Source organism: Ambystoma mexicanum, chromosome 11, assembly GCF_040938575.1.
Source record: "Ambystoma mexicanum isolate Mex_15411 chromosome 11, UKY_AmexF1_1, whole genome shotgun sequence".
NCBI lineage: Eukaryota > Metazoa > Chordata > Amphibia > Caudata > Ambystomatidae > Ambystoma > Ambystoma mexicanum.
In genome coordinates this window covers 700,317,852-700,339,772 of record NC_090934.1, presented here as the reverse complement: position 1 = coordinate 700,339,772, position 21,921 = coordinate 700,317,852, and the positions used below count along the sequence as shown (strand labels likewise).

Genomic DNA, 21,921 nt, shown 5'->3' with positions numbered 1-21,921 from the left:
TCCCCAGCTGATACCAGGGGTCTGCAAGTACTGGGAATCAGTGGGCCTGGCCACCCTGGGAGACATATGGCTAGAAGGGGAGGCATTAGAGTTCCCGAACCTGATAGAAGATATTGGGGTGCATAAGGGGCAGTATATAACTTACACCAGAATTGTCAAGAGAGTGCGAGTGAAGTGGCCAACAACGGTGCTCACCGGACAACCGGATGCCACCATGGAGGCGATATATGATATTTCAGAGGTTGGGCATGAGATTTCCCGCATATACGAGCTGTTGGGGTCCAAGGCGGGGAAGGAATTGACCCAATTGAGATAACTTTGGGAGGAAGAGGTGGGAGAGCCCATGTCGGATGGGCTCTGGGAAAGAGCCCAAAGATGATATAAAAAAGTTTTCCGGAACGCAAGGCTCCAGCAAATCCAATTATATGTCACACATAGAGCATACCTCACCCCCAGTAAGATCGCCAGGTTTGGTGGCCAAACGACTCAGAAATGCCCTAGGTGCGGGGATGAGGAGGCTGGGCTACTACACATGTTCTGGGCCTGCCCTGAGGTGGGGAGGTTTTGGTTAGAATTGAAGACACGCTTAGCAGGAATCGGTATTACACTGGAGGTGGAGTCGGCCTGGGCATGAATGCTGGGGGGATTCCCTAGGCCACGCAACTTAAGGCACATAAGCAAAATGAAAGACCTAGCATACATCCTGGCCAAACGAAGGATAGCAATGTGCTAGAAGGCAGCCCAGAGGCCAAGGATAGAGTTGTGGTGGGCTGACCTCTTAAAATGGGCAGAGGCAGAAATGGCTGTTTGGTTTGACACGGTTTGCAGGGGAGGGGAGGAGGAGGTAGGACCCCTAATTGAATGGAGGCAGCTGGTGGCTACTATGAGAGGCCCCTGATCAGAGTGATGCTGATACGGATAAAGAGACGACGATAAACCCACCTGAAGAATCACAGGCTGATGACATGGACATATTGGCTCAAGTTGGGGGGGAGGGAGGAAACGGGACTGAAGAATGCTGAATGTAACGTTATGATGTTGAATTTGAATATGGAAGTCCCAAGTATTGTAATGTTTGGTGTGTTATATAAAATAAAAATTGTTTAAAAATAAATATATATATATATATATATATATATATATATTTCTGAGGCTTCTGGCTCTGCCTCGAATCACATGCTTTCTATAGGGCAACACCTAGTGGTAGCTGCAGAGTATTGCACATTACGTTTTCGAAGTTCAAAAGTGTCGTTGACTGTGCGTGTTTGTAATTCTATCCCTAGTGTGACGTCGACTGTACCCATGATTCCTCAGACGTCGAGGTCCCTCAGATTAGTTCTTTCCGCCTATATATATGTAACTGAATCCCACAAGGCTGGATTTCTGCTTCTATTCTCTCCTACCTTTGAGTTTGTGGTTCTATCTGACACATCCTTGGGGTTTACTATTGCCTCAAGAGTGCATATTGACGAGTGTGGGGAATCTAGTGACATCATCACTCTCTCTCCGGGAAAGTTCTCTTCCCATGTGGCCAGGGAAAGGCAGCCGCTACCTAATCCCGACCCTCAGGGTGGCTGCCTGAGAGAGGCTGCCTGAGGGAGGATCGCATGGGGGTGACAGTCTTCATGGGAGGGAAGGAGACTCACTGGCAGGAACCTGGTATCCCCCTTTCCACTTAGGCTATGACACGCACTCTTTAAATCTCCCAACCTGTATTGCATATTGCCACATAGAACCTGTTTCCCTACTTAGTACTGACTATGAGGCTTTCTTCCATTCTCTTTATGGAAAGACTGAAATGAGTAAGATTGCTCAGTAATGCAGAGCACTGAACTAGAGACACAATCTAGTGGTTGGAAGTATCCGATAGGTGGCAGGACATTCAAAAGCCTGGTACTGCAAGGAAGATGGAGATCAAGGGGAAGCAGATCCACTTTACCCGATGCATTGCGGGAATGGGGCAGATGACAGCCGTAGAAGCGAGCAGGGCAGTGGATGTTGGTGCCGTTGCAAGTGGCTGGAAGGAAAGTACGCCGCTCGATAGCCTGCAGCAAGAGATGCTGCGAGAAGGAGGCCACAGTGAAGCGGGTACCGACGAGCTGACAGGACGCTGTCAGCAAGGCGAGGCTCCCCGGCGAAGGAATTGAAGACTGTGGAAAACACAGAAGTCACCACAAGAGACCGGCGAGGCCAAGCAAGGTAAATTGGACACTGGGAGCTTTGTAGCGTCGACCATGCAGCACACAGAAGCAGTGTGAAAGTGAACCCAAGAAAGGGAACGGGAATGCTGAAAGTATTAAGAAGAGAAACCAGTGATGAGGGGTTACAGACCCCAGGGATAATTGAGCGAAACTGACATATGTTCTAAAGGACCTGGGAGGCAGGTATACCAGGCAACGCTCCCAAATGTGTATGTTGTAAAAGGCCTGGCAGGAGAGTACACCACGCAACAAGATTGCGAGTCTGGGACCCGCACCCAAATACAAAAGTGAACATTGTAAAGGCACAAGGGAAGACTCGCACCCATTCGGTGCAACCTGCTGTGAAAGCCCTGGAAAGAGAGTATACCAGGCACGTGCAAGTGTGAGAACATGAGGGAAGACTCATACCCCATTGGCACAGATATACCAGACATAGGAGAAAGGTAAATGTACAAAGTGAAAGTTGTGAAAGCCTGGGAGGAGAGACCACCAAGCAATGTGAATATACTGTAAGAGTTCGGAAGCGGGAGAGTGACCTCTTAAGATTGTGGAAACTCTAGGGAAAGTGAAGCATACCACCTGAGCAAGAAACTTGGGTAAATTGTGTAATCAAGGAGCGACAGAGAATCCTTGAGTTTGTGGAAACTAGGGGAAGAGAGCCATACCCCCTGGATTGGAGAACTAGATCATTCAAAGTCTGAGAAACTTAGGGGCAGGGAGCCACCCTCCTGAGACTTGTGGAATTTTGATTATTTTGTTTCTTTTTGCACCCTTTTGGAACTCTGTGTTGGAACTGTGGAAGAAACCACCTTCAACCAGTTGAGAGACTATACACCTTTTTTACATTATTTTAGGTTTAGATTGTAAGGGTCGGGTTAGGATTTCAGACACAGGACAGAGAACTCTTTTGCTTTTGGACATTCTGACATTGACATCCTTTAATTTTGTTGATGCAGGGAATCCCCTCATAGTGATAGGGCGAGATAGGTGTTTCTCCAACCCTCTTTTCTGTTTATAAAAGTTTATAGCAATCAACACAATGCCCTTGTGTCCGAAAATTACTCCTGATTTCTTACATCGCGCTCAGGGAAATTAGACTCATATTCCTATCTTAGTTAGGACTAATTCTGGGGGTTATCTTAGCAACCAGCGTTGTCGCACAGTTTATGTTGTGGCAATTTGCCCTCATCATTCATACCCAGTTATCCAGCGTGCAGCATTATCAACCAGCAAATGGTTTCTGAGTTTGCTATAGGAGATGGGACTCAGATTCACAACATGCAGTATTATAAAGCAATGATTGTTTTCTCAGTTTGCACAGAGTAATTACTCAACGTAAGCTTTCAACATTATTGTTTTGTTTACTCCGTAGAGCTCTACTTAGTCATTTTGATCTATTGTACAGTGCTCCAGTAATCACATCTTTGAAGTTTGCACTTTACATTTCTTTTAAAAATCCATTAAAAAAAATTCAATTACAGAATGAAGATTGTTAGGACAGTTTTTCTGAAGTCCAACTAAAGGCTTCACAAAACCATACAAGTGAGACAGTACAAACTCCACTCTTAGTATATGGCTGTACCAACTAAGTAGTTGGTAGCGTAGACAGAGCAGCCAGGCTTATCTTATATGGGAGAGAGGGCTGTAGCTTGGTACAAACAAATTGTAGCATACAAAGGTCCAAAGAAACACTGAACCACTATGTATTTAAAAAATAAATTGTATATTTAAATACAAGTAGGCCAAGATGAATCTTGGGTAAATAAGTAATATCACATTATATATAAACACAATTAGGTTTACCTAACCTTGAACTGCTGACTGCTATTCTTAATAAGGTAATACTTTGAGTTGTATCCCTTAAGTATTGAGTTGTTTTTTATAATTGTCTTATATCCTGGCTTCTCCAAGCTCCCTATGATCCGAACAGGCATACGCCTCATATGGAACACTTCTAGCGTACGGGCACAATGAGCTCACCATTTGTAAGGCCCTGGCCCTTATCTGCCTACCCAGCTGTACTTACCAGCTTACATTGGGCACTCATGCAAGCCTCCGGGGGCCATAAGCATTCCTTGAGCCTGCTTGGCATCACTACCTTTCTTAAGCAATCCAGTTTCCGCGTTTACCCAGTCTGCCAACCACATCACCACATATCTCAGCTGTGCTGCCAATTAATACCATTAAAATTGTAGCTGTTGGACTCCCTCACTATACAGCAAATATAGTCTACTCAAAGCAATGCTACAGCTACCACCGCCCCACAGAAACTCTCTAAGTATCCCTTCCAGGTGTCGAAAGAAGCTTGGTTCTATATAAAAGCATACATTTGAAAAAGCATATAGTCGTCTTGGAAGAATTATCATCTTTGTTAAGGACACTCTGCACATGAATGAAAGCGGCAGACGTGACCAGAACTTCATAGAGCGCTGTATCCCATCTAAAGTCATTACAGAATTAAACTTGTGCGTGTCCCTCGGGTTGTGCGCTATCTGCACTCCCAGATATTTTAACTTATGAACTTCCCACTTCATCCCCAGCTCTGGGAGATCCCGCTCATCCTCGCCTTTAAGTCCCGCTAGTGGAAATAAACAGAATTTTTCTGTGCTAAACTTAATCCCAGTCAGTCTCGCAAAGTCGGCTAGGACTTCCATAATGATGGGGAGATTATGCACCGGCTCACAAAAATATAACGGCACATCATCCGCGTATAATGAGATAAGATATCTCTTATCATCAATTAGTATCCCCACGGTTAGGTACTGCTGTCTCAAGTATACCGCTATCGGTTCTAGTTCCAATATATAAATCATTGGTGACAAAGGGCATCCCTGCATAGTACCTCTCTGTATGTCCCACAGTCCCGATATGCACCTCCCGGATTTCAACCTAGCCTCTGGGTTCGTATAAAGCAATTTAATCCACTGTAAAAATGAGTCCCAGAACCTCTTAAAGACCGCATAGATCCATTCCCAATACACCAAATCAAAAGCTTTTATTGCATCTAGTGATGCCACCAGTAGCTGTTCAGGGTGCCAATTTTTGCGATCTATCACATGCTGCAGCCTCCTTAGGTTTAGAGATGTACTGCTGCCAGAGATAATCCCTGTCTGGTCTGGGTGTATTAAGGTTATTTCTTTGCGTAACCAGTCAGCTAATATAGTCGTGAGAATTTTGGAGTCATAATTTAGTAAGGCCAATTAGCGATACGAATCGCAGCACTCCGGGGGTTTCACTGGCTTCAGTATCAGCATCACCCAAGTCCCCCTCATACCTGGCGGTAAAATACCCTTTTCATATGCCTCCTTGTACACCTGTTGTAGCGGCTTTGACAGCAAAGAGCTATAATCTTTGTAGAATTCTGACGGCAATCCGACCGAGGGCCTTACCCGATGTCTATTACCTGCTCTTTCGTCAGACACAGAAGGCTAATCTGTTGAAGTGCTGCCTCAATCTCGTCCTGCGGCACAGGTAGGTTGTGACTATAAAGCTGTGTATAAAACTCCTTAATGTCATTTATGACCATCTGGGACCTCCATTGGGTCAGCTCTCAGCCCCTGCAGAATCGTTGTCAGAAGCCTAGGTTGTTCCCACTTACACATCCAGGCCAACATCCTTCCAGCTGTATCCCCTCCCTCTGTGCTTGTTCCACTTTTGCCTCATAATCAAATTTCGATAGCCTGCCCCAGGCGTTCTCACACTTCATGCGCATTTCAGCAAGGACCCTCTCTACCTTTACCCCCCGTCGGGGCTCGCGTGTCTAATCTTGCAATCTCCTCCTCTAGCGTTTCCAGTTCCTTTTTCAATTGCCTACGAATCCCACCCCCTCCAGAAATTGTTTTGCTGCCCTTTAGTATCTAACAGAGATTAACATTAAAATACAATTCAGTGAGAGTCTCAGAGTTAGGGTACCACAAAGACCCACTGTTCCATGTTCAAAGAACCTCACAGGGTTAGCTGTGGAGGACCAAACTAGTTAGTTGGGTTGTTAGGGAGAATTCTCAGAAATGTGCTAATTCCTCTCTACCTTAGAGACCACCAGCAACTTTGCTGGATTTTGAGGAATTTTTAACCTGGAGAGAGTGACACCCCTTTTCCCACTCTCTCATGTATTTTAATGTGATTTGACAAACTCCATAGGCATCATCTTTTACATTGTGTCACACAGCACCTTCAGTGCAGTGGCACAGGGAAGTCTTTCAGATTTCACCAAGGTTTAAATACCTTCTCTTGGATAAACCAAAAAAAAATGACTTTACTTGCACGTTTAACTTTTTAGACCCAGCACACACTATCTTACAATAGGGTGCTGGAGGGGTTACTTAGTATCACTTTTGTCTAGCTTCTCATGTAACAATTTTATGTTACCCTTTCCACGATGAATGGCTGGTGGCAGTGGTTTACTTTTAACTACCGTGGTATGCTTTTACCGTGGCCTGCGTTCGCAGCTGCAGTAAAGCACCCAAGCGTGCCATTTTTGTCAAAATAGCCCCGGTCTTCTTTTTTCGCCATTTATTTGTGGAAAGGTGCTTCTTGTGATTTACTCTGCATGCCAAACCAGGTTTGGTCCCTTTGTTCGTTTTGTCTTTGGCGGTTTTCACGAGTGAAGCCCGCCTCTGGCTCCACAGTGTCTGAGGGGGGGAGGGGGCAGGAAGCAAGGGAGGTGCCCGGAACTTCCTGTGCTTAGTCTCCTAGGAGACAGGAATGCACTTGTAGGTGATTGGCTGGCTGGCTGGCTGTCTGGCTAGGCTGGAATGAATGGGAGCAACCTGCATAAAAGGCGAGGCTTTTTGGCTTGGAAGGCAGAATCGACCACTGGACGAAGGAATCCGAAGAAGAACTTGGAAGAGACGCCTGCTGCAACTCCTGGAGCGTTGGTTTGCCCGGTGAAGCCCTGCTGCTGTGCTGAAACTCCAAATTTGCCTCGACTGGAGAAGCCCTGCAAGGATGACTTCTCCCCTTGATTTGGTGGGACCAATGAACTCCATAGTACACCACCTGGACATCCTCTCGGAGCTGGTTGAATTTCCACTGCCGTTGTGGCTGGAAACCGTAGAGCTAGGGAGAGGAACATCGTGTGCAAGACTTTTATCTACCTGCAAGAAGTGCTTCAGCTCACCTAGACTTTTGCCCAATTGACTTTGGCCTAGCCTGGCTCCCTTAATGACTCTTCTTCCCTCTGACATTGTGTTTGGTCTTCCTTACAGGAAGGTGTTAACTAACTTTGCATTGGGGGGTTCTCAAAAGTACTTAACTGCTTCGGCATATTTGTGTGATCTCTTGTTTTGTCCAATAACCCTTTTCTTTGACATACTCTTAAGTCTGGTTCTAAATGCAAACAGTGGTATATTAATGTCCACAGTGTCCTAGTTACTAAAGTCACCTGAGGGTGTAGGAAGTGTCTGTGTGCCATCCCAAAAAGGTACTTACTTATTTAGAAATATTTAGAGTGTGTATTTTGGAGTGTATTTGTGTGTTAGTATTATATTGCCCTTTATGAAGAAGGCTTACTCAAACTGACTGTTAAATAAATGAATAATGGTTTAATCAAGAAACCTTGTGTGTAAGAGTTTATTTGAATACTTGCCACTGTGAATCTCTGTGTAACTCCCCTACAGCTCACATTGATCCCTCTTAAGATAAGCCTGGCTGCTCAACACGCTACCAACCTGTGTAGTGATGACCTACACCAAAGGTTGGGTTCCTATTGCCAGGAGGTCAGGGTTGTTGTAGTGCACCCAAAGGGTACTGCATACAATCTTGCCTAACATGGGTTTTTCCTTTTTTGATTCCAGTGGGCTATAGCTTGATCCCAGTGCTATAGATGGAGCCTTGTGATACAATTCCAGGACTCAGTCTCATTCTGTGAATAAATGATACATGGTTGTTCCCTTATATGCTCATGCCTCCGAGAGTGAGTGAGAATTGTAGTGGTCAAAACCAGATAAAGTTGGTTTGGGAATTAGTGTTTAGATTCCTAGCTGGAATCACTCCTTCACTAAGGTAAAGAGGGCACCTCACAGGGTGTCCAAAGGTGAGCTCAGAGGAGGCATAGAGAAGGAATTGTAAAAGGAGAGGCCACTTTCCTATTAGAGGCTGCTCTATAGCCCCTATCAAGCTCTTTAACGTCTTACTGATTCACTTTATCAGACCATTGATCTAAAGGTGATGGAGAACTTGTAAGTTACCCAACACTTCATCCACATGGCTTTTATATCGGACGACATGAAGTTGGAACTGCAGCGTAAAACAACCCTTTGGGGAATTAACGCATGTGAGGATCCCTATGGGAGCTCTAGCTACTGAGAAGGCAGAGACAGTCTTTGTGTGTATGGCTTCATGGTACCTGGGTGTATTGCTAGCAACCCCAAAATAGAGGAACTTCAGAGGAACAATCTCTATCTTTTCAAAGGGTACAACTACCAATGAAGGTGGAACTAAAGTACCTTTTACCTGTCCCCCTTTTGTGACAGACAACTGACACGTCGAACAGGCTTTACAGTGACCCTCTTGCTGGCTAACCATCAGAAGCCAGTAGAAGTGAACAGTTGACTTCTCTCAATTGTTCATCTTTCTGATGCATCATACTAAATGCTACCTGTGAAGCATTTGAATCATTAAGTGGTGCTGACCTAGGAGCACCACCGGGGTCAAGTAGGCTTCAGGCTCAGGCTCTGTGAGCTCACTCTAGAGGAGCCCACCCTCCTAGCTAATCCAGTGGTTTCCCCTTTAGACTGTGATAGGGCCTATCTGCATAGATCCCCAAGAATGGAACACTCTCTCTGTCCTCAAGAGAAGTTTTACTTGTCTATCGGATAACTCAAGAAAGCCGCAGCTGAACTCCACCGAACATCTGACACACTGCTGGCAGTTCTGTAGAAGTACCGCATAGAAGAACACCTGGGAGCCTTTTTTTATCAGCTTTCAGCAGATAGTGGAAATAAAGAGAAAGACCACTGAGATCCCTTTATCACTCTTTTGGGTATGTCCCTGAATCCAGACATTCCAGCACTTAGAGGTCTCTCATCTCACTTTCTCACAAGTGTAGGAGAGTCTGAATGGGTTTTCAGTGACCCAGAGCAACCTACTCATTCCCTGGCAAAACTCTTGCAAGCATGGTGCCCCGTATTCTGACTGTCATAGTGGCTTTATTGTCATCAATCTCGAATAAACAATCCAGAGGCCTTGTGGGCACAGAGAGATTCTTTACCAGGTCCTTTGAACTGGACAGGGCCTGGTCTATGACTGCGATGCTGCCTCTAGTGTTTCTCAATGCTGAGGTCTTTGTACCATTGGCAAAGAAAATCCTCAAATACAATGTGTGTTTTCATGAATCTCATCTAAGACTTCCTGATGGTGTTCCAAGTCCCCCATGGACACTAAAACTATCTCTGAGCAGACACCTATAGTCTCCCCTTTTGGCTGGAAGGCCAGGCTTTCTGTCTTTACCTTTAGGTCTTTGACCTTACAACACTGATCTTCTCTGCAGGATCCTAGCATCCCTTAAACCTCTTTTTGCCACTGCAGTGGCAATATGTGCTACCACTCCCCACTGTCAGGTGTTTGCTAGCCCCCTGGGGCCCATTCATCAGTCACTTACCCACCAATATTTTGGGGCCTGGTGGAAATAATGTTTAGGGGGCACCTTTGTGAGATGCTTCTCCTGGTTCAGTGGAGGTCTCTGTTACTCCTGGTTGTCTCTGTGAGCGACAATGGTCTGGAGCCACAGCTACCAAGTTGGGGTCCATCACTTTGGAGTCAGCCAGATGCTGACACGTCTGTTGGACATGCATCCAACATGTGTTCTAACATCATATGGTTAGAAATCCCTAATAAATATCCACTTTGTTCCCCTTAATCTTGCAATTCATATTATTCATGGCACCAGGAACCCATGATTCACAAATCGCATTCTCTTTCTTCTGGGAGTCTTGGAAACATCCTTGGTATTGAGTCATCCCAAACATTTATACAAAAGTCTCTCTCATGCAACCATACTTTGTCTTGTCATTCTTTTTCAGTTCCAGAATGATATCATGTCCACTCTGAGGCAAGCAACTAAGCAAGCAGGCTACCATGTCTTCATTGCTCATTCTATGCATAGTGCAAAGTAAATTAAATGAGGCAAGCTAAGAAAGGATATCTTACCCGCCCACATGCATCCCCAGCAATGTATGTGGGAGATGGGGACATGGTGGAGGCAGGGGGGCTGCTGCAATACCTCGCCTGGGAGGAGCACTCCGGTTGATCACCTGTTTCTTGTTCAAATGTCTCTACCTGGCTCGGTCATCTCTTTTTCAAAAAGATCAGACTCGCACATTTGCCATTACAGCTCCAAACATTCCTTCTCCACCTCTTGAGCTTGGTCCTGTTCAGCAAGCTGGGTTCTTCGGATGCCCAGTTCTTGTTTTTTCATGTGAAGGGCTTCTTTCCCTGCTGATCTGGCTGCAGAGACAGATGGTACAAGCAAGGAGGACAGGGCTGTAGTGATGGCTTTAGCATCATCAGTGGCCAGTGTTTTTGCTCTTGGTGTTTTTGCAAATCTCCCTCTTGCAACTCACATATTGTTGCTAGCGACTCTGCCTTGTTCAGTCCAATGGTCTTGAGTTGAGTTACTTCAAAGAGCTCGCTCAGCTTGTCTGCCTTTATGATGGTTACACAGACTCAGTGGTGGTCTGTACAAGTTCCTTGCCTCTATCTCAAGTCGGCCTGCACTGACTACCGTAAGGCCTTATTCACAAATAGAAGTGTTCCTGAGTTATTGTCCCCTGTCCCACTAACACTGCCAGGTATCAAGCTCTCTGATCTGGGGGGCAGTGGGGTGGTGATAGAATGCCAGTGTCTTAAGGCACCAGACCTCTTGACTGTGCCGGTCATCTGCAGTTTATTCCATATATTTACAAGGGCATGCAGTGCTTTATTTTATTATGACCCAGAGTAGTGAGTAAGCCTATAGTGAAACAGGTCAGGCTAGACATAGATGTCTTATGGAATGGCAAGTAACTTACTGCCATAAGGTTGGTGAAATTGCAGCTACTTGACATGACTACTTAATCGTTGCACCATAATATAGTGCACCCAGCCAATAGGAGTGCCAATTGCCCAGATGTTTACCTTTCACATGTAATGTAGATTTATTTTTGTTTGTGCCTTTTATTGTTTGTATCCTGACAAAATTATGGGTGGGATTGAATAAATACCCTGGGCGTTTTCTGGAATAAGTTATTGATCAAGGGACGCTGTGACATGAGTAGTCAAGAACTTTTTCTAGTGTTTTAATGACGGTTTAACAATAAAGCCGTGGGTTTAAATGCCTTTTAACAATTCTGTTTTGCAGGTTTCTGGCCTATCGTTATGGGTTGGGAAAAGAATGGAATCGCTAAGCAGTTTGCCAGTCTGGTTAATCGTGCTATTAGTTTGTTTATTGGTCACAGCTGTAACGGAAGTAGCAAGTAATCCAGCCACCATCACAATATTTCAGCCAATTCTCACTTCACTCGTAAGTATGCTTTTATAGCACCACATACAGCACAGCTGAATGTACCAGAGAGAATGTAAAAGCCCCAAACAGAGACAAATTGACCACTGTAGTTCCTGAAGCATTCTTTTGTTTTTACTGCGTGTATTTGGAAACTATATATGCACTGTTTTATGTTGTTTTAAAAAGTATGAATGTAATTACGAGAACATTACTAAAACCAAAGGTTATTTATTTCTTCATATTCAGTGTGTTGCATAACACCACCATATTGCATTCCAGCCATTTCCTAAAGTAATAGTAGTGGATTCTTTTACAAACAAATATAGCATGCTTGGTTTGCTTGGACTTATTAGCATTTCTGAAGGTATTTTGCTTAACTTCTACAGGCAGAAGGGATTGGAATAAACCCATTGCTCATCATCATTCCTGCAACAATAAGTGCCTCGTGTGCTTTTCTGTTACCGGTTGCAAACCCCCCCAATGCCATAGTGTTTACATATGGCCACCTTACAGTACAAGACATGGTAAGTTCTCTTTCATTGGCCAATGATATTGATATGTATCTGTAGAAATAGTTTAGGATGAAGAAGGCGGTGTTTAACTTTTCATTATGTTGTGTCTATTTAATCTCTCCATTGTAAATTATATGTGTTCATTCCTTAGACAGTCTGCGACAAGGTCACCTGCCTGACCTTACTGATGGATGGTGAGGTTGCCAATGGGATTGGGTGTCAGCACAAGTCAGGGTATGGTGGGCCTAAGGGTATCATGGGGAAGATCACTGGTTTACTCCAACCATGCCATGTGTGAGAGGCAAGGGCTCATCACATTGCCGCCTTAGAAGTGCCTGCCTATTTAAGGGAATAGAGGATTGGCAGTTTCACAGAAGCAACAGCGCTAGCACACTTGACTTAGGAATCATATATAAAACGATAGCAGGAAAGAGCAGGGCCAGAACTAGGACAGGCAACTAAAGCAGTCAGCAAGTTGCCTCACAAGGTCTCCACATTCATACATCTAAGACCACTCAGGTTAAGGGAGTCGATTCTGAGGGAAGGTTCAGGGAGTGGCAAGCAGAGACCACCCATTGGAGGGACGGACCAACCCCCAAGCCCAGCATCACAACTGTAACCCAACATCAGAACTGTAAGCCCGCCTAGGGGCATGGCATGGCCCATCGCCAATCCCCAAACCAGCTGCACAGGGACACACACCTGAAATTCCTAAAGTCGGAATGTGGCTGGAAGGAGGGTTCAAGGTCATTACGTTGTGTCCATGTAATATCGCCATGGTAAGTAATGCTCGCTCATTCCTTAAGACACCTACCTGACCTTTCTAGTGGATGGTGGGGTTGCCAAGGGATAAGCTGCAAGATCTAGAAAATAAACACAGTATGGACGTGCATCCACACTGTGTTTATTTTCTTTGTGTTCAACAGCATTGGACTGATAAGGAGCGGGGCCTACGGCAGAGTCACTGCGGCCACTGCCCACACCAAATGTCAGGGACAGTTTCAACCACCTGCCAAGAGAGGGAAAGAAACAGAGAAAAATGTTGAAACGGAAATAGAAAATAAATTCCAAACCTGATTTGATCATTCATATCCAATAATGCGAATATACTATACTATTCCAACCCTTTGACCAAGACGCAAGGCTACAGAGAAAGAAGGGTGTCTGCAAATAGGCGAGAAATACATACACACACACTTTGGAGAGGAGACACTTGCACCCTTGCTTTACTATTCACTCGTTCCATTTGCAATAAGATTCACTCTGTTCTAGATATCTTTTTCCATCTAAATCTCCAATTTCTTTGTGTTACTGAGACATGGCTGTCTCCTTTTAATACTGTCTCAGTCACTGCTATTTCTACTTCTCTTTCCTGTTTCACTAATTCTCCTCGTGCTGCAGGCCAAGGAGGTGGGACGGGCCTCTTGTAACATTCTTCTTGGACTCCCTTTCATCAGCGTTGTGACCTAACACTTTTTCCCTCATTTGAGTACCACATTTGCTCTTTCAAATTTCCCCACTTCCTAAATGTTCGTATTATTTATCGTCCTCCAGGACCTATTTCTTCTTTCTGTAACAACATTGATGGATTACTTTTTTTTAGCTTCTACCCGTTCATACCCCTTTCTTTCTTCTGGGGGCGAATTTAATATGCATTTCTCTTCGGTTCATAAATCCTCGCTGTTTCTTTCGTTAGTCGACTCTACCAAGTACCCACTCCGTCCTCTCATAGTTCTTGCTCTTCCCTAGATTTAATATTTTCCTCTCTATCTTCATTCTCCCCTGTCCAATTTACTGCTTTTTATTTCTCAGATCATTTTATTCTCTCGTTCACTGCCTCTTTTTCTTCTTCATGTCCTCCCACTCCATCTTCTGCGACATTCCTGCGCCTTGACCTTCGAGCATTTAATTCTTTTTTTTTCTTCGCTCATCTATTTTGCCATCAATCCCTGATATTTATATTCTCTCTGCAGACGCTGCTGAATTCTCATTTTCTTCAGCTCTCTTAAATACCCTGGGTCATCTTTTTCCTTCAGTTCCCTTTTCCCCTATTCGTCGACCTCCTCAACCATGGCTAACTCCTCCTATCAGTCTCTTACAGTGTACTCTTCTGTGCATGGAGAGACGTTGGTATAAATCAAGATCCCCTTTTGATTTATCATTCATTGCATATATACATTCCACCTAGAACACCTTAGTCCTACAGTGAAAACAGTAGTATTATTCTGATTTACTCTCCAAATATTCAGCCCACCCCCACTGTCTTTTCTGAGAATTAGCTAATCTTTTTTCTATTTCCAAGCCTTACCCGTCGGAATCTTCTGTCCTCTCTGCTACCAACTTTGCCACGTATTTTACCTTGAAAGTGCCTAACCTCTGAAAGTCCTGTTCTCTGGACCTTTTGCGGCCCCCTAGTATGCCCAATCAACCTCCCGGCCCAGCTTTCTCTCCTTTTGCCCAGCTTACTGTCACTGAAACTGCTTTATTTGTTACCCAACCCCACCCTACTGCAGCACCATCTGATCCTCTCCCTTCCTCTCTTATGCCTCAAATTATTCCATTTCTCATGCCTGATCTTACACTCCACTTTAATTTTTCTTTATCAGCAGTCTTTTCCCTTACCTTCAAACACGCTAATATTATAACAATTCTAAAGAAACCCTCACTTAATTGCTCAGTCCTATCTAATTTCCATCCAATCTCTCTACTGCCTTTCATCTCTAAAATCCTTCACAGAACTGTCTATGCTCAGGTGTCTTGCTTTGTGAATCATCACTCTTTCTCCTCTCTAGTCCGGCTTCCGTCCCTTTCACTCGATGGAAACGGCCTTGCTCTCTGTCACCGATTCTCCCCTATCTGCTCGTTACAACAGTCACCTCTGCTTATCCTTCTAGACTTGTCTGCGGCTTTTGACAAGTTGGATCATACTATTCTCTCCTCTCTGCTTTCTTCTTTAGGTCTTACTGGTTCGGTCCACGATTGGTTTCTTTCGTATCTCTCTAATCGTTCCTATTCTGTCTCATGGGCTGGGTACTCCACTACTTCTCACCCAGTTTGTTATGGTGTCCCGGCAGGCACTGTTCTAGGGCCTCTTCTCTTCACACTATACACTATTGTTTTGTCGGCTATTATCTCCTCATTCAACTTCTCATTTAATTTCTGTACAGATGATTCTCAATTGTTTTCATTCTCCTCTTTTTAGGAATCTCTGCACTTAAATCTTTCTGCTTTTTATCTGCCATTGAATCCAGGATGATGGCCAACTTCTTACATTTGAATGCATCCAAAAGAGAGATTTTATTTTTCCTTTCCTCCTGTATTCCCCCGCCTATTCCTGCTTTCTCAATTTTATTTCCCCATCACATCTCCTTCCTTCTACCTCTGCCTGTAACCACAGTGTCCTCTTTGATCCTGCTCTTTCATTCTCTTTTCACATTTCTGTGATATCATGGTCCTGCCATTGCCGTCTGTTTATTATTGGTAAGGCTAGGTCTTTTCTTACTCTTAATGCCAATAAAATGCTTGTGTCTAGTTTTATCCTTTCCTGTCAGGATTATTGATCCTCCCCCTTTCTTGGTTTACCTGCATCGCATTTGTCCCTTGCAATCTATATTTAATTCCTCTTTTCGTTTTATTTTTCTTCTCTCCCCTCGTGAATCCATCCATGCTGCACTTCATGCTTTACACTAGCTTTCCTTTGACTTCCCATCTTAAGTCCCACTTTTTATGTCTTGTTTTTAAATTTCATTATGCTCTGGCTTACCCCCTATTATTGATCTCATAGTACCACCCTAACCGATCTTTGCAATCTGAATCTCAGTTCTTGCTGTCTTGCCATCGTGTCCCTTGTGCCCAGTTACGTTTTTGTTCTTTTTCCCTCCCGGCGCCCAAGATTTGAAACTCCCTTCCTCTCTCTAGTCATTCTATGACTTCTGTCACGTTTTAACTATTTTCAGCGCTTAGGTGTTAGGTGCTATACAAATTAAAATAAAAAATGAATACAAAATACAAAAATACAACCAGGGGAAGACAAGAAAGAGAGAGAACTGGAGAGAATTGGTAGAGAGCAGACAGGAGCAAGAACAGGGGAAAACAGTGGTGTGACAGAATAGGAAGAAGGCACTTGATGAGTGGGGAGAGAAGAGAGGGAACAAGAGTAAAACAGATTGTTAGTACAAATGGGGAAACGGGTGCGAGATAGTAAAGGAGGAAGAGACAAAATGCGAGAGGGAGAGAACATGAGAGATGAGGCGAGGGGACAGAACAGGAAGCGAATTAGAAGAGGAGGGAGATGGAGCGTTATAGAGAACGGGAAGAGAGATGAGGTAGAGATAAGGGCAACACAGAGGAGGTCAGAGCGGGGGAACAGTCATAATGGTAAAGACAAGGGGAATACAAGACAGTGGGGATATAACAGAAAGGAGGGGTGAAAGAAAAGACATTTGAGGGAGAATGGGAATGAGAGTAAAAAGAGGTAGAAAAGGAATGGAAGAGTAAGCGAAGAAGGAGCAGGAAGCGTGAACAGGCAGATGGAAGCGAAATAAAATGAGACTGAACAGCTGGGAACAAATGAAAGAATAGGCGGGAGAGGGGTGAGACCAGAAGTGAGAGAAACAGACAGAGCAAACAGATCATGAGTGGTTGAGAGCCAAGAGACAGAATGATAGCTAGGGCAAGAGAGGTAAGAGAATAGGATGGAGCTGAAACAGAAGTGAGGGATGCAGAGAAGATGAGAAGGGCAGAATGGGAGAGAGAGGATAGATAGGAAAGTAGGTAGAAAGGAACGCTATAGCAATGAGGGAGTACAGAAAGAATTTGAAGGGATGAAAAGGAAGAGAGTGCAATAGGGAAGGTGGGAGAACAGAAGAATCAGTGAAGAATGGAGTCAGGGCAGGTGATGAAGAGTGACAACAAGTGCAAGATAGTAAAGAAAGGAATTAAATAATAGGGGAACTGTTGTTAAGAATGGGAGAGACTGGTAAGGAAGGATGGTGAGACAGAATAGACAATAAGGCACTGACAAAAACAAACCAAAAACAAAGATAATATGTAATAAAGAAGTGAGGGAGCAAGATGATGAGCTACACAATGTAAATCTCACCCATAGTGCCCAACATTTCGATGGTGACTGCTTAGGACCTATGCCGATACCCAACTCCACCCCCTTCTGTAATAAAATTTGGGATGCAAGACTTCTGCCCCAACACACCTGCCACATAAATAAACATCTCCACTCATTTCAATGGGTGAGGGGTCACTTTTCTCAGACTTATATTTTACCAAAAAACCAAATACCTCACATTGAGCTAAATAGAATCACTTTAAAAACTGCTGATTTCACTCTTCTCGAAGACTCATTTGAATGCTACTTGCTCCCAGCTACCTGCTGTGACCATGGGCAAGTGGTCTCTGTAAAGTTGTACTTCTGCCAACCCCTTCCAGTGACCTCTGTAGATTGAAGTTTGATAGGGGAGGCATGTCTTCAAAACTTTTTTTCTAGAGGGTACAGGGGGGCTGGCATAAAAAGTTTCAAGACCACTGTTTTACGGATATTTCAGGAGGGGAGGTCCTGTACAGCAACATTGCCAGCCCACTTGATGGTCCTCTTATGGCTGAAAAAAACATATATTAAACTACAGGGAGAAAGAGCAGGAACTGAGCTAGGACTGAAAACTCAAGCAGTCTACAGGACACCTCATAGGATCTCCACACGCATACACCTAAGAGGAGTTAGGCTAAGGAAGTCCACCCTTAGGGTAAGGCCAGGGTGCAGCAAGTATAGAGACTGCCCATTGGGACAAACTAGCCAACCCTGAGTCCCACATCAGAACTGTAAGCCATCCCCAGGAGCAGGACCCCCCCCCCCCAACCAAACCCCAACCCTTCTATATAGCGGGGCACACCTGAGTTATATTAAGCAAGAGGGTGGCTAGGAGGTGGGTTCAATGAGCTAATCAATTAAGAGCCTTTGTCAGAAGGTTGTAGGAGTCAGTGGAATAGGATCATTTTGAGACGGCTAGTGATCAGTGCAGGAGGAGCTGGAACAGGGTACATGAGGCCAGAGAAGAGACGCAGGAGAATGAAGAATGGAAGATCCATGAGGATGGAGTCCGGGGGAGATATGAGGCTGGAGGAGAGACCCAGGGGACTGGGGAGAGAAAGGCCATGTTTATAAGTACAAATTGCCTTTTTTTCTGCTACTCCGTGACCAATTTGCAAACTACCCAACCTTTTAATTTTTTCTTTATGGGGGTATTTCATTCCCCTCTGCCTGTTTCCCACCTACTTCTATCCTTCATCTCCTTTTTTTAAACACCCTTTCCCCCTACTTTTACTTTTCCATACCAACTATATATACATATCTATATGTCTGGTAGGTATGGAAAGTCATCACAGTGGGATCGGTACATTTTTTGAGCACCTAACTGCAAGCCAAAGACCCAACAGGCTCATAAAGAAAGACCTGGGAGACTGGGAGAGGAAGACCAATGAGCCTGAGGAGAGGAAGACCCAGGAGGCTGGGGGGGAGGAAAACCCAGGGAACAGGGCATAGAAAGGCTGCAGAGGCTCGGGAGAACAGGGAGAGGCCCCCGTTTGTTGGGAGGGATGGAGATCCAGGAAGCTGCAGAGAGGAAGACCACGGAGACTCGGGAAAGATAAACCCAGAGGGCTGGGGAAGTGAGATTTAGAAAACCAGGAGTGTGAGACCCAGGAGGTCAGGGGAGAGAGAGACCCAGGAGGTTGAGGAGTGAAGATGACACAGGATGTAGAGGTGGCTAGTGTTAAGATGGATTTCTAAACTCTGACTTGGTGGGCAGATGTTGAAGAGGCCACCCTAGTTTAGTGGAACAAGGGAACCTTCTGGACAAACCAGACCAATCTACGGTAGCTTGGCAGGCGGTCAAGACTAAGTCTCAGGAGAAGTGAGAGTGATAATAAAACAGTTACCACATAACACTTTTCACTATGCAACATGTATACAAAATGTGTTTAGCCTAATGCTGATGAAAGGGGAGAAAATAACCACAACCTGCAACAGAAGACGTAAGTTCAACACAGATATCGCATTAGGCAGTTCTTCTAAGACAATCGCTATCTTATGCAGTACAGCCCTAAGATGTGAGGAGCCTTATGCTCAAATGTACAACAGTGCGTCAACAATGCGCGGTTGTGCGTAAAGACAAAAATCGAGTTCTCTTCAGGGGGCTGTTGTTGTTCAGGAAGGGGGTTGAGGTGATGAAGAATAAGGCCCTACTCCTTGAGAAGGGTCTACCCTTGCAGATAGAGCGACTTTCCACGTTCAGGAATAGCTGGGGAGCACAGGCTAGCCCAGCTAAGGTGAGTATCTTTTGTGGGATTCTCATGCGTAAAAACAGATGGATGTGCCAGGGGGACACCAGTAAGTGATGCAAGTACCCTCGACACAGTCTGGGCCAAACTTTGCCACTCTCGTCAAATTTGGTAGTAGTTTTCACCCCTGCAGTTACAGGATGCTCTGGCTCTCAGGTGCTGCGGGGCGGTGCTGAGGGGGGTGAGAGAAGTTCCAGAGGAGTACAGGAGTCAAGGAGAAGGTGGTAAGAGAAATTAAGGAGATAGTAGTGAGGGCAGTCATGAAGAGGTGGCAATGAAAAAGGCACTTAAGGAAAGGATAATTAAAAAGGAGGATAGGAAGAGGAGGTGGAGAAGAGAAGAATTGTAGAGAAGAAACTGGGAACAAAGAGCTTAGGAAAAGGAGAGTGAAAGAACCATGTAATACAAGTTTATGGTGTGTGTCAGTAAGATGGGTGCAGGAACAAGCAAGGGGTGAAATAGCAAGGAGATACGCCAGGTAGGCATACAGCTTAAGAACTGAGGAGAGACCTTAAGAAGTAGACCACTGGAGCTGAAACCGAAGAGGAAGATGAAAAAAAAAAGACGGCTGCAGTGATTTCCAGCGACCGGAGAGCCTGCTGTGTAACCAGAGACTGCTGTAACCCGTCCTTCCAATCAACCTGGGGGTCCCGAACGCAATGAACCTTACCGAGAGGCTGGTGAGATCCACGGGGAGCAAAATGGGAAAGCAGATTTGAGCATTTCACATTTGGGGCTCTCGGGCCCCCCGTGGGGAGCCCGAGAGCCCCAAATGGGAAAGCAGATTTAGGCAGGGGGAGCACCGGAGACCCAAAGTGATAGCCACAACGCGGTTGTGTTTGAAAACGCTGTGGTTTTTCTTTCCGAGTTTCTCAGGCTCCTCCGAGCCGGAGGAGCCTGAGAAACTTGGAAAGAAAAACCGCAGCGTTTTCAAACACAATAACGTTGTATTTATGTGTGCGGTCGCTTCAAAAGAGACCGCAAACATAAATACAATGTTTTTAAAGCTGCGGTTTTATTTCTAAGTTTTCCGGGCTCCTCCAGCCCGGAAAACTTAGAAAAAAAAACGCAGCTAGTGCTTATTTTTTTTTTAAAATAAATGGCACTTACCGAGATTCAGCTGCAGCTTTTCTGCTCTGGTCTCCGGTCCCCGTCCTCCGCGTACAGCACCAATGAAGGAAAAGCCACCCAGCGGTAGCTTTTGTTTACTACAGCTGGCTGGCTTTTCCTTCATTTGTGCCGCAAAAGCAAAAGCCAGCACAGGCGGGCATCCATTTCACAAAATGGATGCGCCCATGTGCTTGCTTTTGCGAATTTTGAGCTTGAATAGCTCAAAGTTTTACATAGGAAGTTTTAAAAAAAAGTGCTAGTATATTTTTTTTTAATGTTGCCTATCTATTTTTTTAAATACCTTTTTTAGCTGGAATACCCCTTTAAGTTTATGCTTTCCTTTGAGTTGCATTTTGCATTTTGCCCTCTAAAAAGTGTATAAGTTGCTTTACTTAATTTGAATGGTGTTTCCCCCATCTGCAAAGTAATAAGTGTTGGTACTGTTTTATCGTTGCTTAACTAAATGAGTTAGGGAGAATTCTCAGAAATGTGCCAATTCCCTTCTACCTTAAAGACCCCCAGCTCTTTTTCTGGACTTTAGGACTTTTAATTTCTAACCTGGAGAGAGTGAGCCCTTTTTCTCAGCCTCTCATGTATTTTTATTGTGATTTGGACTATGTGTTTATTTTAACTTTGGAGTCTGAGAAACTCCATAGGCACGATCTTTACATTGTGACACTCGGCACCTTCAGTGCAGCGGCACAGGGAAGTCTCTCAGATTTCCCAAAAGGTTTAAATACCTTCTCTTGGTGAAACTACTGTTTCCAAGAGCAGTAAATTGAAATTGACTTTACTTACATTTTGTAACTTTCTGGACCCAGCACACACTATCTTACAATAGGGTGCCGGAGGGCTACTTAGTATCCCCTTTGTCTATTTTCTCATGTAACATTTTTATGTTACTCTTGCTACAATTAATGGCTGGTGGCAGTGCTTTACTTTTTACTACCCTTGTGTGTTTTTACTGCGGGCTGCGTTTACAGCTGCAGTAAAGCACCCATTTCTTGTTGGAAAGGTCCTTCTTGAGATTTACTCTGCGCGCCAAACCAGGTTTGGTCCCTTTGTTCATTTTGTCTTTGCCGGGATTCACGAATGAAGCCCGCCTCTGGCTCCAGTATGTCTGGCAGGGGCAGGAAGTGAGGGAGGTGCCCGAAACTCCCTATGCTAAATCTCTTGGTTACAGTAATGCACCCAAAGGTGATTGGCCAGCTGGCTGTCCGGCAAGGACAGCCACCCTGCTGTGTGATCGACAGCTAGGCTTGAATGA

At 44.7% G+C, this 21,921-nt stretch overlaps 1 protein-coding gene across 3 annotated transcripts in view; it reads left to right on the top strand.

The window, feature by feature from the left end:
• The window catches only part of LOC138503670 (solute carrier family 13 member 1-like), a 989,022-nt gene that overhangs the window by 918,132 nt on the left and 48,969 nt on the right, over positions 1-21,921 (top strand). For all 3 annotated transcript variants that reach the window (XM_069623570.1, XM_069623569.1, XM_069623568.1), the window contains 2 exons: positions 11,539-11,700; positions 12,069-12,206. In XM_069623570.1, coding sequence (XP_069479671.1) covers positions 11,539-11,700; positions 12,069-12,206 — 300 coding nt within the window. The remainder of the gene's footprint in view (positions 1-11,538; positions 11,701-12,068; positions 12,207-21,921) is intronic.